Here is a 14,594-nt window from a genome sequence, read left to right as displayed (position 1 = left end):
AGACCCAGCGCGTCGATCTCGTCCAAGAAATTGACGCAGGGCCCGGTGGCGCGCGAGCGCTTGAACAGATCGCGTATGTACACACGCCGCGCCCAGGTCCACAATGCCGTGCGTGAACTCCGTGCCCGACATCTGCGTGTGCGTGTGTGTCGGTGCGGTTTGGGGAAAGTGGAGGTCTTGGGTAGTGGGCGGTAGGTTGGGTACGGAGGGCCAGGTTGCGTGCACGCGGGGCTGGGGGATGCGTGTTATGTGGGGTTGTGCAGGTGTTGGTGGGCGACGGGCAGGCGGGCCCGAGGCGAGAGTGGATAGGGTGGACATGGTGGGTGGGTACGTGCAACTTCCAACCATTTGCGCCGCCACCCTGCCAGCCTTTCAGCGCTCCCGCACTTCCTGTTCCCAGCTCCTCTCGTTTCCTCGCCCCTTACTCCTCCGCACCTCTTCCACCTCTCCTTTCCCCCTCCTCTCCCTCTCCTCCCCTCTCCTCCCCTCCCGCTCTCCTCCCCCTCTCCTCCTCCCTTCCCCTCCCCTCACCAACTCCCCCTTTACCCCTCTTCGCTCCAGATACCTCCATCCTTCCATACGTGGCTCATTACTCCTGTCGCCGATGCCATCCTCGCCGCCTGCCCACCCGCCGGCCGCCCCGACCTCTCCCAGAAGCTCTTCCTCCCCTCCGGACTACGCCAACTCCTCCCCACCGCCGCCCTCTACCGCGAGGTCCTGGACAACCCCCGCGTGGCCGACGCCCTCACCCACAGCTCCCGCCGGCCGCCTGTCCACTGGGAGCCCGACCAGCCTGTGCACCGCCACTTCTGCAATTATGGGGCCTTCGCACGCTCCCTCACCCACGCCGAGTACGCCCGCCTCGCCCACCCCGACACCGCCTGCGAATGCCATCGCTACCCCGGCCTCTGCCCGCCTGGCGTCGGCCACGTCATGTCTACCAGCCCATTCTCCGCCCTCCCCGATGGTGCTCGGCCCTTCTGGACATATGGCGCTCGGTACCGCCCTCATCTCCCTGTCCGCGACGTTGACGCCGTCATCCGCAAAGCCTACGCCGGTGCCCTTCGCTACACGCAGGAACTCGCCAAACGTCAAGGCGTCGCCGCTGGCGAGACTGCCGCCTGGGCCGGCGAATTCGAAGCCGCCCTACGGCGCGCTGTCCACGCCCACCGCGGCTTCCAGTTCCCATGGCCTGTCCTCTCGGACACCGACCTCGCCGGCATCCGCGACCTCGATCCCCACTTCATCATCACCGTCACCGACAAGAGCAGCTCCACCCTCCAATTGGTCTGCAAGAAATACTACGCCACCTGCTGCATGCGCGACCTCGGCTGCCACGACCTGTTCGCCACGCCCCCTGCCACCCACGCCGCCGCCGCTCCACCCCTCCCCCCACCGCCACCACCCCCGGCCGCCCCCAACGCTGCCACCGCCCCGCCTCCCCCACCCCCTGCCTGCGCCCGCTACCACACTCGCGCACGGGCCGCTGCTGCCGTCGCCGCCGCTGCTGGTGGCAACGCCGCTGACGCCACCGACGCCGCCGCCGCCCACACTGCGCCACCTGCCATTCCCGCCATTTATGGCGGGCCTGGCCCGGGGCCCAGCGGCCTCCACCACGCCGCCCAGCCCCCTCCGGCCGCTGCCCCCGGCCCCGACCCTCCCGCCCCGCGATACCGGACCCGCGCCCAAGCCGCTACCATCGACGCCGACGCCGCCGCCGCCGCCGCTGCTGATGCCATCACTGCCGCTGCCGCCGTCTTCGATGCCATGGGCACCGCCGACGACGACGCCCATGGCACCGCCGCCGCCGCCGCTCCACCTCTGCCGGCCGCACCTGCAGCCCTGTACTATGAGCCCACCACCGCCGCCGGCCGCGACGCCCACTACGCCACCACCAACGCTACCCTGGTCCCGTGGCACCTCTCGCTCGACGCCACCCAGCCTCCCGCATACTATGCAGGCACCCTCAAGATGCACAAGCAGCCGCCGTCCATGCGCTACCTGGCCTGCTCCCAACAGTGCCCCGTCACCGCCCTCAGCGACGTGGTCACCGCAGTCCTGCGCGCCGCCTCCCCCTGCTTCACCGCGCACTGGCAGCGCCACCTCCCCGGCACCGCCCCGTGGCTCTGCTTCTCATCCGGCGCCGTCATGTCCCTCGTCGCCCAGTTCAACGCCGCCCACTTTCAGCCCCACGCCGCGCACCCACACGTTGCCCGGGACTTCAGTCGGCTCTACACCAACCTCCCCCACTCCGACCTCCGCACCACCCTCCACCGCCTCCTCACCGCCAGCCTCGCCGACACGCCAGCCATCCGTGTCACCACCCGCCCGCCCAACCCTCTTCGCCCTCGCGACAAGCCCCGCCACGCGGTCACGTTCCTCACTGCCGTCGAGCGCCCCTATCACGCCGCTGCCAACGGCTCCGTCACACGCGAGTTCAGCGTCCACGCCTTCTGCACCATCATCCTCGATGCCCTTCTCTCCTCCACCTTCATCCGCTTTGGGCCTGCCCTCGTCCGGCAGATCTGCGGCATCCCTATGGGCATCTCCGCTGCGCCATTCATTGCCAACCTCTTCCTCGGCTGGTATGAGTTCGAGTTCATGCGGCAGAGCTCCAACCCCAGCCTGTCCCCCGCCGCCCGCGCCATCCTGCGTCGATTCCGCTTCACCAAGCGATACCTCGACGACCTGCTGTGCCTCAACAACCCCTGGCTACCACACCTGCTCTACAACGACCGGACCTACGAGGGCCTCGCCGGCCTGTACCCACCCACGCTGGCCGTCCCCGCCCAGACTCATGAACACCTGCCCTCCCACTGCATCCCCTTCCTCGACGTCCTCCTGTGCTCCACGGTGCACAACCACCGATGCTGGATCGTCACACATCTCTACGATAAGCGCGAGCAGCCGGCGTTTCAGCATGTGCGCCTCTCCCGCTTCGTTGCACGCCACTCTTCTGTCAACGAGCAATGCAAGCGCAACATCTTCACGGGGCAGTCCCACCGCCTACGGCGGGTCATCACCTGCGGCGAAAGCTTCTCATACGAGACCGCCATGCTCATCCGCAGCCTCGAAGCGCAGCAGTATGCGCGCGCCTCCATGCTCGGCAGTCTTGGCGTCCTCCTACGACAGCACCCTCACGTGTTCTACTTCCAGCGGCGCGGCGTTCCCCAGCCGCCACACCCGCCGGACGTCGTCGCCGTGCCTCGCCTCGACCTGCTCGCCCGTGTCCGCCACTACCTACGCGGACACGCGGGCCCCCCGCCCCCGCCCCCCGTGTGACGCGCCCGCCCCCGCCCCTCTCCCCCGACCCCATGCATCCGCACACTCGCATTCGTCTCCGGTTGGGATGTGCGTATTTGTCCCTCGTTGGTGTGTCCGTGTTCCCCGCTGATTTGGAGTCGGGGCTGTCGTGTTTGTTCTGCGTGGTCTGTTCCGCGTGTGCTGCGGTGTTCTCCCTGCGTGTTTGCGTTGGTGCGTGTTTGCGTGCTGTTTGTTTATGTCTGTGTGTACGTGCGTATGTGTTTCCGTGTGTGCGTGTGTGTGTTTGTGCGTGTGCGTGTGTGTGTCTGTGTGTGTCTGTGTGTGTGTGTGTGCGTGTGTGTGTGTGTGTGCGGCTGTTAGTCTGCTGTCCATGGCTGCGTGCACGCTGTATGTGCATGTGTGTGTCTTTGTGCGTGTGTGCGTGTATGTATGTGTGCGCGTGCGTGTGCGTGCGTTTGCGTGCTCGTGGGTCCGTGCGTGTGCGTGTGTGTTGGTCCCATCGGCGCACGGCCTGTGCTGATGACGGGGTTCCGCCACGGCGATGCCCGGTTCTGAACATGGCCAACCCGCCTTCGCATCGCCCCCATCGCATTCACGCATCCATGCCCCAGTGGGCGCGCACTCATGCGTGTGCGCGTCCTCGCCGGCAGGGTAGCGAGGGAGCCGTTCGGCGGCCCGCGCCCTGCTCGCACCCACCCACCCATCCCGCCGCTTCGTCTCCCCGCCCATGCCGCGGCCGCCCCATCTCACGCCGAGCCCATGCACTATTGCCACTTAACACTGCCGCCCTCCCTCCTTTCTCCCTCTTTCTTCCTTTGTCAAGCCGCGCGCGGGATCCCATAGCCTTGTACTGCCCTGCTACGCTACTTCCACGACTTCTACTCATACTCGCCGCCTTGCCATCCCCCACATGTCCGTCGCGCCCGGCTGCTGGACGCTTCTACCTGGCGCTTCCTCGTTCACATCCAGGTGAGTATGTTAGTATAACCTTGCAACTAGTTGGGCGACGGGGTCCGCGCGCGGCTCGCACTGTTGACATGACTTCGGAGCTGCTCTGGACTGCTCCTTCCACCTGCCGCTACACTGCCCAAGCCCGCCCGACTACATACGGTGATGTACAACGACGCGCTTTTGCAGCTGCAGTTCTCCTTGCCGCGCGACTGTTTCCTTACGGGATTGGTTCAACGTTAACCCCTCTTCTCACCTGCCCCGGCCCCGCCAGCCGCTCCGCGTGCTCTAGCGTCAGGCGAGGCGGCGATGCGCTGGAGGTCCTCGGGCCCGAGCGGGCTTGGCGTGCGGTGTGGGCAGCGGCATGGGCTGGCCCGCGGCCAGCCATGGACAGCGTCGGTGGGTGGGGGAGCGCAGTCTGTGCGGTCAGTGAAGGTGATGTGGCCATGTGTGGGCGAGCGTGCGGGTACGTGGGCATGGGAGCGGCGCAGGCGGGGCGCTGGTGCCTTTCAAATAGCTTAGGGCCTGAACCCGCGCGCTTCCGGGTGCCGAAGCTACCGCCATGGCTCGAAGCCACTCCCTTCATCCGCCATTCCTTGCTCAAAGACGGCGCCGCCCCCGACACCTTGCAACGCCAGCGCACAGGAGACCATGCCCCTGCGGAGCCCAGATCCCGACCAAACGACCAGCCCGCATGACGGTGCTGCCCCTTGCCACTTGCCACGCGCGGCCTTCACGGGAATCCCCCACTGCTGAGCGCCCGGTTGCGTCTGGGCGCCGCCCGCTCACCGCCCCCGTCACCCCTGCACAGTAGTCCGCACTCACCTTGATCGCGGCCCAGTGCTGCTCCTCCCAGTCCGGCTGTGAGGAGATCTGGTACCGGCATCAGCGTCGCGGCCGTATTAACGTACCGACGGGCGCCACCATCAGCATTGATCAGCGCCGGCGTCAGCGCCAGGCCGAAGCAAGAACACACCGTGGCGAACTGCTGCTTGGTCGTCTGGGGCGTGGGGGAAGGAGGGGTGGGAGCTCGGGTCCAGGTCGTTGGAATAGGTGCGAAGCAAGGAGACCCGCACTTGCCCCTGCCGCTTGCCCTCTGCCACGCCCATGCCCACGCCCTCCCCCCCACGCCCATGCCCGTACCCACGCACCTTGCCCCGCGGCCCCAGCTCCATCGCGAACGCCCGCAGCAGCCCCGGCACCACAATCCCTCTCGCTCTCCTCCCTCTCCGTCTCTCTACCCCTCTCAGCTCTCCTCCCTCTCGGTCTCTCTGCCCCTCTCTGCTCTCTTTCCCTCGACACACACACACACACAGTCTCTTGTAATGTTTTCCTTGTGCTCTTTAACACAGTCTCTTGTTGTTTTCCCTTGTGCTCTTTAACACACACACACACACACACACACACACACACACACACACACACACACACACACACACACACACACACACATGTACGCACACGCACATCTGGCCCTTGTCCATGTTGTGGCGGCACGGCTACCTAGTCGGAGGCCCACTCGTCCTCCACCACCCGCGTCAGGATGCCGCTGCCGTCGAACCAGAAGACATCCAGAGGCACGTGCATCACCGCCGCCGCCGCCATCGCCGCCGCCGCCTCGTCCTCACTCCGCGTCTCCACCTCGCCCTGCGCACTGGCCTTGACGACGCCGCTGTCCGCCGGTAGGCCGCCAGCCGCCAGCTCCGGGCCTCCGCCATCCGCCGCCGCCGCCTGGCCCGCCTCGCCCCGTGCTGCCGCCGCCACCGCCGGCACCGGACCAATGACTGGGTCCGGATCCAGGTCCGGATCCAGGTCCAGGTCAGCGACGAGCTGCACCTGCAGGTCCCCCAGGAGGCCCTGGCGGGCGGCCAGCGCCCTGCTAGCCCTGCCCTCCGGGCCGCCGCAGACCACCGCCCGCGCGTCGAGGCTGGGTGGCTGCGACCTGCTGCTGTACGGCGCCAGCAGGCCGCGCAGCACACCCCCACCCCCGTAGTAGGGCGAGAAGCGGCACGCCAGCTCCAGCACCGCCAGCGCGATCTCCAGCTGCCGCCGGGCTGGGCCGAGCTCTACGCGAAGTCGATGTGTTCATGTGGCAGCGGCATGTACGTGATGCGTGACGTGGTCAGTGGGCCTAACGAGATCAGGCGCAGGCGATATATACGTACGTGCGTGAGCAACAGCAGCACCACGGTATCAAAGCAAATGTGTGAGGCAGCTATGCTCGGATCCATCTCCCCTTGGGTCTCGGATCGGTTTGGGTTGATATGCACTATGGTTTCCCTTTCCCCACGCACCCGATCGAAAAGCACACAAACACGCACGCATATGCACACACGCACGTACCGCTCAGGTCACTCTTGATCTCGCCCACCAACAGCTCCGGCCGGCCAAACAGCAGCGGGCCCACGGTACGCGGGCGGAGGCGCATCAGGTCCACCTCCAGCTCAGCGCGCAGGCGCCCGGTCGTCAGCAGGAACAGCACAAGCAGCGCCTGATGAGAGGACGGCGAGCGACCTGCCGCAGTGCCGCGCCTGCTTTGGCCGCCGCCACTGCTGCATCCCCCGCCTTGGCCGCTGCTGCTGCTGCTGCTGCTGCTGCTGCTGCTGCTCAGGCGCTGCAGCAGGCCGAACGCCGCGTTCCACCGCGCCGGGGCCCTGTCCCCCAACACGCCCGCCGCCTGGAGCAGTTGCTGGGCGCGCGACACCACCAGCCGCACACCGGGAATGTCCGGGCTCTGCTTGCGAGCAGCCTGCGACAGCTGTGCCTGTGTGTGTGTGTGTGTGTGTGTGTGTGTGTGTGTGTGTGTGTGTGTGTGTGTGTGTGTGTGTGTGTGTGTGTGTTAAAGAGCACAAGGAAAACGTTGCGCAAAGACAGTGTATGCGATGCAGCAAAGCGACGGTTTACGGATGTTACCTGAAGTTACCTTGCATACCTGCTGCGGTGAGCCGCCGGTCTTACCAACCGGAAATCGCGCAACCCCGCTACTCTAACCTCGAGGGGGGATTAGTGTCCACACGCTCTCAAGGGTGCAAACCCATGCATGTGCTCACGGTACCGTGAGGCCCAGGCACTCCTACGATTCCTAGCTCCGCGTCGCTACTCCTGGCCGCTAAGTCCAAGCTCCCGCCCAATCCTCGATGAAATTCTCACCTACGAGCGAATAAGAAAACAAGCGAGCACAGGGCGGCAGCAGGGGAGTGTCACGAACAAGAGCGAAGGAACATGTTAACGCGGCGGCGCGCGACGAGCAAGAGCAAACACGCAGCCCAGTCCCAGCCCAATTAACTGTACTAGGGGTTGCGCGATTTGGGAAAGAGACGGAGGGTGGGCGACCACGAGCAAGTAAACAGGCGGGGGACGGCATGGGCGCATGCATGACGGCAAATGCAAATGGGGTGTCAGCACCATGGGCTGGCCGGGGAAAACCCCCCGCTCCCCACTCCATGGTGTGACGGAGGCGGCACACGCTAGGTACTCCCCTCATGCGGCCATGTGTGTTAAAGAGCACAAGGAAAACGTTGCGCCATGTGTGTGTGTGTGTGTTTGTGTGTGTGTGTGTGTGTGTGTGTGTGTGTGTGTGTGTGTGTGTGTGTGTGTGTGTGTGTGTGTGTGTGTGTGTGTGTGTGTGTGTGTGTGTGTGTGTGTGTGTGTGTGTGTGTGTGTGTGTGTGTGTGTGTGTGTGTGTGTGTGTGTGTGTGTGTACGTAGAGGGCAAAGGTGCCAGCAGATTGCAGGGGCTTCAGGTGTCCTAGCTCAAAAGAGTCAAACCCCCGCCGCCGTATGGCTGGCGAGCGATCATAATGGTAAAGCACTTTGCTGCTCCGTACTTGCCATGGCACCATCAGGGCCACGCAGGCTCCCCACCGCCACACCCTCTGCCCCCTGCCTCGCTCGCCCATCAACAGCTAGCGGCGGCGGCTTGCTTGCACGTGGGCAGATGCCGGTGACTCGATAAGTAAAGAGATCGTTGGAGCAAACTTCCTGATGAACCAAGCAAGGTCATGCGCATGCAACGCCTATTGCCCGTGGCTGCTGCACCACACCGCCACCACCCCATCAAAGTAGGTAGACGCCGCCCCAGCCCCCACTCACCTTGAAGGCCGCCAGTAGTGCTTCGGCGTCAGCGACCGCACCCGGCGGCAGCTGCGGCTCCTGCTGCCGCTGCTGCTTCTTGCCCGCCCGCCGCCGATCCTGACCAGCAGGCTCCGGGCGCAGGGTATCCAGAACGGCCTGTACCGCCGCCGCACCCTTGCCGGATGACTGCAGCGGCAGGCTGATGCTGTCATCCAGATCCCGCCTCACCGCCAGCAGCAGGCGACACAGCAACCGCGTGCGCAGCATGCGGCCGCCGCTGGGGTGCGCTACGGCCCCCAGGACGGCCGCCGCAGTGCCCCTGCCGAAGACCGCGTCCAGGTCCGCATCAGCCTCGAACCACACCCGCTCGCAACCTTCCAGCCGGGCTGGGAGGTGCGTCAACGTCACCATCTCCACCATCGTGCCCTGGAACCGCCTCATGTCATCCAGCCCAGCCGCGACGTTATCGACCTTCTGAGCGACGTTATCGACCTTCTGAGCGACGTTATCGACCTTCTGAGCGACGTTATCGACCTTCTGAGCGACGTTATCGACCTTGCCACTGAGTTCGTTAATCTGGTTGGACAGGAGCTGCAGCGCCTTCAAGATTGAGGAACTCATTTCACCATCTTGCTCCGACTGCGGCACGGCACGGGTGGGGCGCGACCCGGGGCGGCGGGTCGGGAGCACAACTGGGAGCACACCGCGCGGACGCGAGCTGCTGCGCAACGCAAGCGGCACAACGCAAGGCCGTGCAAGGTTCCTACCTAACATTTTCTGTCATCATTATCGTTAACAGTTGGAAATGGCAGCAAGTCTCTTTCTTGTTAAGAAAGGGAAGGGGGGCGTCCTGCGTATTTTATTCAAGGCAAACCATGAAACCCACTGGCTCTATGGAATAATTGCGAGAAGTTTATTGCTATCCAACACATTGTAATGACGGTGTGCTCATGATGGCCTGACAAAAAAGGCGCGGTCGCATGGACCGTCATGGACCCCCACTGGCCACCGCCCCCACCCCCGCACCTGCAACCCCACATCCCCACATCCCCACATCCCCACATCATTACTGCCGCATAGCAACGCGACAAACTTGAAGCCTCTAGGGCTTAGTCCCAGGCTCGTGAGCCTTGGCTCACGAGGTAGGGGGGGGTAGGGGTAGGGGGTAGGGGTAGGGGGTAGGGGGTAGGGGGTAGGGGGTAGGGGGCTCGCGACATTTACACCTCGGCTTCTTGTGCGTGGTTGAGAGTTGGTTCAGACACGGTTCAGTGATGGTTTAGAGTATTCGCGATGAGCAGATATCGGGCGGCTGAACTTGAACCTTACAGTGCCCTCCACGGGTGCAACATGCCCTCACGGTAATAGGGCCGTCCGTGGCTCTCGCCAACGCCGCGGCCCCACATGCCGAAGCCATGTGTTGAGTTTGCGCCAACTCCGGGTCATACAGCACGCGACACGCAAAGCCGCTGGGGCCCAGGCGGACCGACCCCCACCCCCGCACCTGCAACCCCACATCCCCACATCCCCACAGCATTACTGCCGCATAGCAATGCGACAAACTTGAAGCCTCTAGAGCGCAGTCCCTTGGCTCACGAGAGGGCTCGCGACATTTATGTTGTGACCGCCTCGGCGTCTTGTGCGTGGTGGTGGATTGGACGAGGAAGGCATTGAACACCAGAACATCCCCGGGCGGGACCATGCTCCCGCCCGGTGTTCTCGGCGCCAGCGCCGCGGCAGCACTGCGTCTGAGTGTGAGCAGACAGGGGCGTCCGACATGAGTACCGGTGTAGTCACACATAAACTTAGGATGGGGCAGGAAGTACGGCCGCCGGACGTGATCGTCACAGGGCGGACGACGGCCGAACGGCAAACCACCATGAACGAGCCTCGTGAAGTAGTTTCCAGGTTATCAATTGTGGAAGTGCATGACCGCATCTGTTGGTTAAGCAAAACTCTACTCTTGGGGCAGCAGTCGGAGTCGAACGCCGCGATCGGGAACGCCCACCTGTGAAAACAGTTGGATACAAATGGCTGTATTCGTACCTATACATATCATTCCCCTGTTGTATGGTTTACCGCCACGCTTGTTGAGGATTTCACTCTCAACGCCCGCGCCCACCGTCGGCGTTGTGTCTTAGGTAGCCTTTCCGCAAGATTATACAAGTAAAAGCATTCTCGGTCGAGAATACGTCATACGGCAATAAGCTCAGCACTCGCTCTCCAGCTCGCTCTATAAACTTGTGTGAGGGTACACAAGACTTCCCACTTGAGCCATGAGACTGCCGACTTAGTGTAGCCAGAGCTCCATGGGTATCGGGGTGGCGGGGTCGGCAAGTTCTCCTTCGGCCCCGGTTGCGCCATGTTTGGTGAACTGGGGCGACGACAACTCGAGCGCGCGCTCAGGAGGCAGTGCTTGCAGCGGTAGCTACCCATACAGCGTCACTAGCAGTGCCGAGGTCCGAATTACGCTCGTCAGTGACGGCAGGAAGTGCCTTGGAGGAAAGGTGCGTCTCGCAGTCTGGCGGGCGTCGGGGTTTGGACGCACGTATTTGCGCAATCACTGAATACCGTCCTTTACCCCAATCACAGTGCTGCGGACCGAAGGGAGGCTGCTCATGGCAGGCGACATGCGTGGCCGGCTTACTGGCCTTGATATTGATCGTTGCGGTCGCGCTCGCGATAGCCCTTCCTATAGCTATTCTACAAGAGCGGAGGGGAGGCCTTAATCAGGTAAGCCGGTTACGAGCAGAAGGGAAAAACCTTAGCCCAGACGCCCGAAAGTCTGAGCCGGCGCCAGGATCGCCGAAGCTTTCATTGCGAATTGCGTGTTTGGGCGTACATGAGTAGTCTCGGGAGCACGAGTAATGCTGGTTGGTGTCGGGGACCCAACCACTGCATTTGGGCTTAAGTTGGTGACATCGCGTTTATGCGTGCATCTTTGTTATCGCAGGCTCTGCAAGTGAGAGGGGCTGGGCCTGCCGATAAGCCAATCCATTCAGATTTCAGCATGACCGGCAGGTTGCAGGTGCGTGCCAGAGGATGGGAGGAGTGCAGCCGACACGGGGCTGCCACCACGGGCAGATGTGTGTACTGTGGTCGAGTATGGTTGACTATACACCTGGCTGCACGGGCGCGTGTTGTCCTCTGTGATGAGACGATTTGTGGTCAAGACGCAGCCTCTGTGAACGTGCCCATGGACCATTGTCGACCACACCATACCCGCTCATCCTGCACAGGTAGCGCCAAGCCAGACCTCTGCGCCCGCTGAAGCGGCCACAGCGGTTCTGTGCACCGCCGCCGCCTCCCAGACCGCTCTCGTTGATGCGATTCAGGTGTGTGTTAAACAAAACAAACGGAACAATTCCGCCATGCACGCGTGCGCAGGTGTTTGTGTGCGTCTTCTTTGACCAGCGTTTTCTCATAGCAAGCGCTCTCAGATACTAGTGGCGCTCTGCTGGGTTGGGCGTCAGGGCGCAAATAGTCTGTTACACTGGGTTGCAGCCTTGCAAGCGGGCTGAAGCGCACGCCAAACCCCATAAACACGCCAGGGGTATACTTTGGAACAGCAGCCTCAAATGCAGTGCCCTCCACGGGTGCGACATGGCCCCCACGGTATGAGGGCCGTCCGTGGGCCAAAACATGTATCCTACATGGCACGCACGCAAAGAGCGCTCCTGATCCCGCTCAATCTTTCCGTGGAATGCCGCACTGGGCCCCCGCAGAACGCTCTCGCTCTCACGGTCCGTTCATTCGGAGTGGAGGGCGTCTCTGTCGCTGTGGCGGACACGCAATGCAGCAGGGGCGCTGAAGTGCTCTTCAGTCTGCAGCTCCGCTGCGAGTCCGCTGACCCCAGCCTGGCGGCAGCGGTGGCGCAGTCGCTGATGGGGCCGGCGGGTGTGGCGGCGGCGCTGGCGCAGCTCAAGCGCACGACAAGTGGCCTGTTTGGCGAGGCTGGGGTTGTGCTGCTGGCGCAGCTGAGGCTGGACACGGTGGCTGGTGGGGCCGGTCCGGCGAGCGGCAGCAGTGCCAGCAGCGGCAGCAGCGCCAGCAATGCCGGCACTTCCAGCGCTGCCAGCGCTGCCCTGGCTGCCGAGGCGCCTACCGTTGCCAGCAATGCTAGCACTGCTGGTGATGCCGGTGGCGCAAACGGCGCAGCAGCATCAGCCGCCGATACCAGCCGTGGCGCTAACGCCGGCGTACCGGGTGCTGCCGGCGGGGCCACGGAGCAGGGAGCGCAGCAGGCTGTGGTGGTGCAGCAGGCTGTGGCGGCTGCTACGAACCAAGGAGAAGAAGTCGTTGGGGACGAAGCCGCGGCTGGGTAGGCACAGCCACCTGCCATGTCAGGTGGTTGAACAGCAGTGCAGGCGCGCAGCAATCCGCGCCGTCATGTCGACTTGCCATAGGTGACACACCGGCATGTTGAATCGTATAGTAGGCACGTAAGCGTGGTACAGCCTCGTGTTCTCTAGGATTTAGATTTTTGTTCGTTCTGTCCAACCGCCAGTTGCGGCTACCAGAGTACCATACCTCCTGCAGATGAGGGTGTCTCCTTACGTTGTGTGTTGCTAGCAGGCATGTGCGACTCGAATGCAAATGTGAATGTGGCATGGGTTGTGCACACCTGCGCACTTTTGTCTCATCTTCCGACTTGTATGTGACTGACCGACTGGTTGAGGTGGCAGGAGCACGGTGGCAGAGGGTACCGCGGCCCGCGGGTATAGGTGGAGGGACTAATGGCATGGAACGGCAGGCAGACGCAGGTTTGTGTGTGGACGCGGATGACAGCACATATGACGATTACGCTGCAGGGGGCCCTTGACATCCGTTTGAAGGTCGAGGCCCCGTAAGACGGGCGCCGCTTGAGAGTCTAGACTACCATTCATTTGCAGGGGGTGCCCGAGCTCTTGCAAGGCTCGGCCCTTTGGCAGCGCTGCTGCTGGGGCTTGACGAAGCTTCTTGCGTGAAAGCTGAAGGGCTGAGTGTGTGTTTGACGGGGGACCTACCTTCAAGCCGCATCACGAGATGAATGGCATGGGTTGTTCACGTGGATGTGGTGACAGCACGTGTGGATGACCACGCTGAGTGGCTGCAGCCTGCAGCCTGCACCCCTGCCGGGCATGCGGGAGACGCATCCTCTACATGCTGCTCGTGCTGAGTGACTGGCTGATTGCGGCACTGCGCTGTGCAGTGCTGGCACACGGACAAGTTGACAATTTATATACAGAACATGCTAGGAAGGTGGCTACACATTTACGGTATACACGCCCGTATACACGCCAGTAGCGATGTAGCGTGTGCCTGATGGGCAGCCCTACTATGCATGCACGCAAGGTTGCGCAGGTTAAAATCACTGCAATAAAACTTACAATACTAAGAGTGAGAGACATACGTTTGGTTGCGAATTGTGGTGCGTTTTGGCGGTCTGCCTGGACCCTCTGTCCATGGGGCAGAATGGCAGATGGGGTTTTGGAATGCGAGCTTATCAACCCGCATATGGATGGCAGGATTACAAGGTACATGCCGCTGCGTCAGTCCATGGCGCAGCACTGTGCAGCCTGGACACAGTTTCATGTCCCATCCGCCCATCGGCGACCGAGAAACATACCGTACTGTGTGTACTGGTGGGGGTATGGCTCGCGAATTGGACCGTGAAAAGGGAAACCCTTGGGGCAACCTCAGCCAGGGCGGGGGGGTACGAACAATAGTTCCAGACCCCACCCTGCAAAACCCTCCCGACCCCCCCTGACCGACGACCGACCGTGCCGTACCGTACCGTACACCCCCTAAACCCCCTCTGTTTTCTTCCTGGATGGATGGTGTCAAACGACTGCTTTCAGCGAGCTCTATTAATATGTAAGCACGGGAAGTTCGCAGGGCACGTCTTGACCACAGCCATGTTGTCAACATGTCGTGAACACTTTGCGACCGCTCAGTTGCACCCGTGTAAAGCACGCCGACGAGGTGGACCTACGCATGGGACATACACATGCGTTCTCCTCCGGCGCGCAAGCACCGGTCCGTGACTTGTGGCACGTCCTGGTCAGGCGAGACGTGTCGCACCACAACATCCCAACCCACCATGTGTTGGCGGGCGGTAGCCCTTCGTCTTCTGGTAGGCTCCTGACGTTCCCCAGCCGCAAAAAGCTTCCATTACATGCTTTGGGCGACGGTCTGGGCTTGCCCGGCTGCCTTATGAGGCCCAGACGAAAGTTTCCGGCACACCGTGACGAAACAGTCTTGGAGACTGACGACCGACCTTGAACATTGGGGGCCCGTATCTCCGCAATTACTACCCTGACCAAAATTCTG

The 14,594-nt window shown here is 62.8% G+C and overlaps 4 protein-coding genes across 5 annotated transcripts; 2 read left to right on the top strand and 2 right to left on the bottom strand.

Moving 5' to 3' along the window:
- The first annotated feature begins 14 nt into the window (after window positions 1–14).
- CHLRE_16g672945v5 (uncharacterized protein) lies at window positions 15–3,800 on the top strand. The gene is made up of 3 exons (XM_043071203.1): window positions 15–152; window positions 264–319; window positions 562–3,800. Exons 1-3 carry the CDS (start codon window positions 104–106, stop codon window positions 3,280–3,282), a joined length of 2,826 nt encoding a protein of 941 aa, XP_042916186.1. The 5' UTR covers window positions 15–103; the 3' UTR covers window positions 3,283–3,800.
- A 2-nt stretch (window positions 3,801–3,802) lies between these two features.
- CHLRE_16g672833v5 (uncharacterized protein) lies at window positions 3,803–5,434 on the bottom strand. 2 transcript variants are annotated; one of them, XM_043071201.1, is made up of 4 exons: window positions 5,364–5,434; window positions 5,038–5,212; window positions 4,469–4,581; window positions 3,803–4,293 (listed from the first exon to the last, which is right to left on the bottom strand). In XM_043071201.1, exons 1-4 carry the CDS (start codon window positions 5,385–5,387, stop codon window positions 4,243–4,245), a joined length of 363 nt encoding a protein of 120 aa, XP_042916185.1. In that variant the 5' UTR covers window positions 5,388–5,434; the 3' UTR covers window positions 3,803–4,242. The 2 variants fall into 2 exon arrangements, with proteins under 2 accessions (XP_042916185.1, XP_042916184.1); XM_043071200.1 differs by having other exon boundaries at window positions 3,803–4,630.
- A 248-nt stretch (window positions 5,435–5,682) lies between these two features.
- Window positions 5,683–9,194, bottom strand: CHLRE_16g672721v5 (uncharacterized protein). The gene is made up of 3 exons (XM_043071198.1): window positions 8,304–9,194; window positions 6,556–6,976; window positions 5,683–6,278 (listed from the first exon to the last, which is right to left on the bottom strand). Exons 1-3 carry the CDS (start codon window positions 8,904–8,906, stop codon window positions 5,716–5,718), a joined length of 1,587 nt encoding a protein of 528 aa, XP_042916183.1. The 5' UTR covers window positions 8,907–9,194; the 3' UTR covers window positions 5,683–5,715.
- Window positions 9,195–10,344: 1,150 nt separating this feature from the next.
- CHLRE_16g672609v5 (uncharacterized protein) lies at window positions 10,345–13,940 on the top strand. The gene is made up of 5 exons (XM_043071196.1): window positions 10,345–10,789; window positions 10,875–11,015; window positions 11,236–11,310; window positions 11,522–11,617; window positions 12,008–13,940. The coding sequence occupies exons 1-5, from the start codon at window positions 10,592–10,594 to the stop codon at window positions 12,605–12,607; spliced, it is 1,110 nt and encodes a 369-aa protein (XP_042916182.1). The 5' UTR covers window positions 10,345–10,591; the 3' UTR covers window positions 12,608–13,940.
- The last annotated feature ends 654 nt before the right edge of the window (window positions 13,941–14,594 follow it).

The sequence above is a fragment of the Chlamydomonas reinhardtii genome, chromosome 16, assembly GCF_000002595.2.
Source record: "Chlamydomonas reinhardtii strain CC-503 cw92 mt+ chromosome 16, whole genome shotgun sequence".
NCBI classification, from domain to species: Eukaryota; Viridiplantae; Chlorophyta; class Chlorophyceae; order Chlamydomonadales; family Chlamydomonadaceae; genus Chlamydomonas; species Chlamydomonas reinhardtii.
Note: the sequence above shows the minus strand (reverse complement) of the source record. Positions and strands in the feature narration are given on the sequence as shown.

What these genes read in the sequence shown, in the direction of transcription:
- CHLRE_16g672945v5 (XM_043071203.1), top strand. Translation starts at nt 104, where the DNA reads ATGCCGTGCGTGAACTCCGTGCCCGACATCTGCGTGTGCGTGTGTGTC. An exon ending in CTGCGTGTGCGTGTGTGTCG is followed by an intron (nt 153 to 263) that starts GTGCGGTTTGGG and finishes GGGGTTGTGCAG; the next exon opens with GTGTTGGTGGGCGACGGGCA. An exon ending in GAGTGGATAGGGTGGACATG is followed by an intron (nt 320 to 561) that starts GTGGGTGGGTAC and finishes TCTTCGCTCCAG; the next exon opens with ATACCTCCATCCTTCCATAC.
- CHLRE_16g672833v5 (XM_043071200.1), bottom strand. Translation starts at nt 5,387, where the DNA reads ATGGAGCTGGGGCCGCGGGGCAAG. An exon ending in AGCTGGGGCCGCGGGGCAAG is followed by an intron (nt 5,213 to 5,363) that starts GTGCGTGGGTAC and finishes CCCACGCCCCAG; the next exon opens with ACGACCAAGCAGCAGTTCGC. An exon ending in AGCACTGGGCCGCGATCAAG is followed by an intron (nt 4,631 to 5,037) that starts GTGAGTGCGGAC and finishes CTGACCGCACAG; the next exon opens with ACTGCGCTCCCCCACCCACC.
- CHLRE_16g672721v5 (XM_043071198.1), bottom strand. Translation starts at nt 8,906, where the DNA reads ATGAGTTCCTCAATCTTGAAGGCGCTGCAGCTCCTGTCCAACCAGATT. An exon ending in CACTACTGGCGGCCTTCAAG is followed by an intron (nt 6,977 to 8,303) that starts GTGAGTGGGGGC and finishes ACACACACACAG; the next exon opens with GCACAGCTGTCGCAGGCTGC. An exon ending in GATCAAGAGTGACCTGAGCG is followed by an intron (nt 6,279 to 6,555) that starts GTACGTGCGTGT and finishes GACTTCGCGTAG; the next exon opens with AGCTCGGCCCAGCCCGGCGG.
- CHLRE_16g672609v5 (XM_043071196.1), top strand. Translation starts at nt 10,592, where the DNA reads ATGGGTATCGGGGTGGCGGGGTCGGCAAGTTCTCCTTCGGCCCCGGTT. An exon ending in GGAGGGGAGGCCTTAATCAG is followed by an intron (nt 11,016 to 11,235) that starts GTAAGCCGGTTA and finishes TTGTTATCGCAG; the next exon opens with GCTCTGCAAGTGAGAGGGGC. An exon ending in CTCTCGTTGATGCGATTCAG is followed by an intron (nt 11,618 to 12,007) that starts GTGTGTGTTAAA and finishes GGGCCCCCGCAG; the next exon opens with AACGCTCTCGCTCTCACGGT.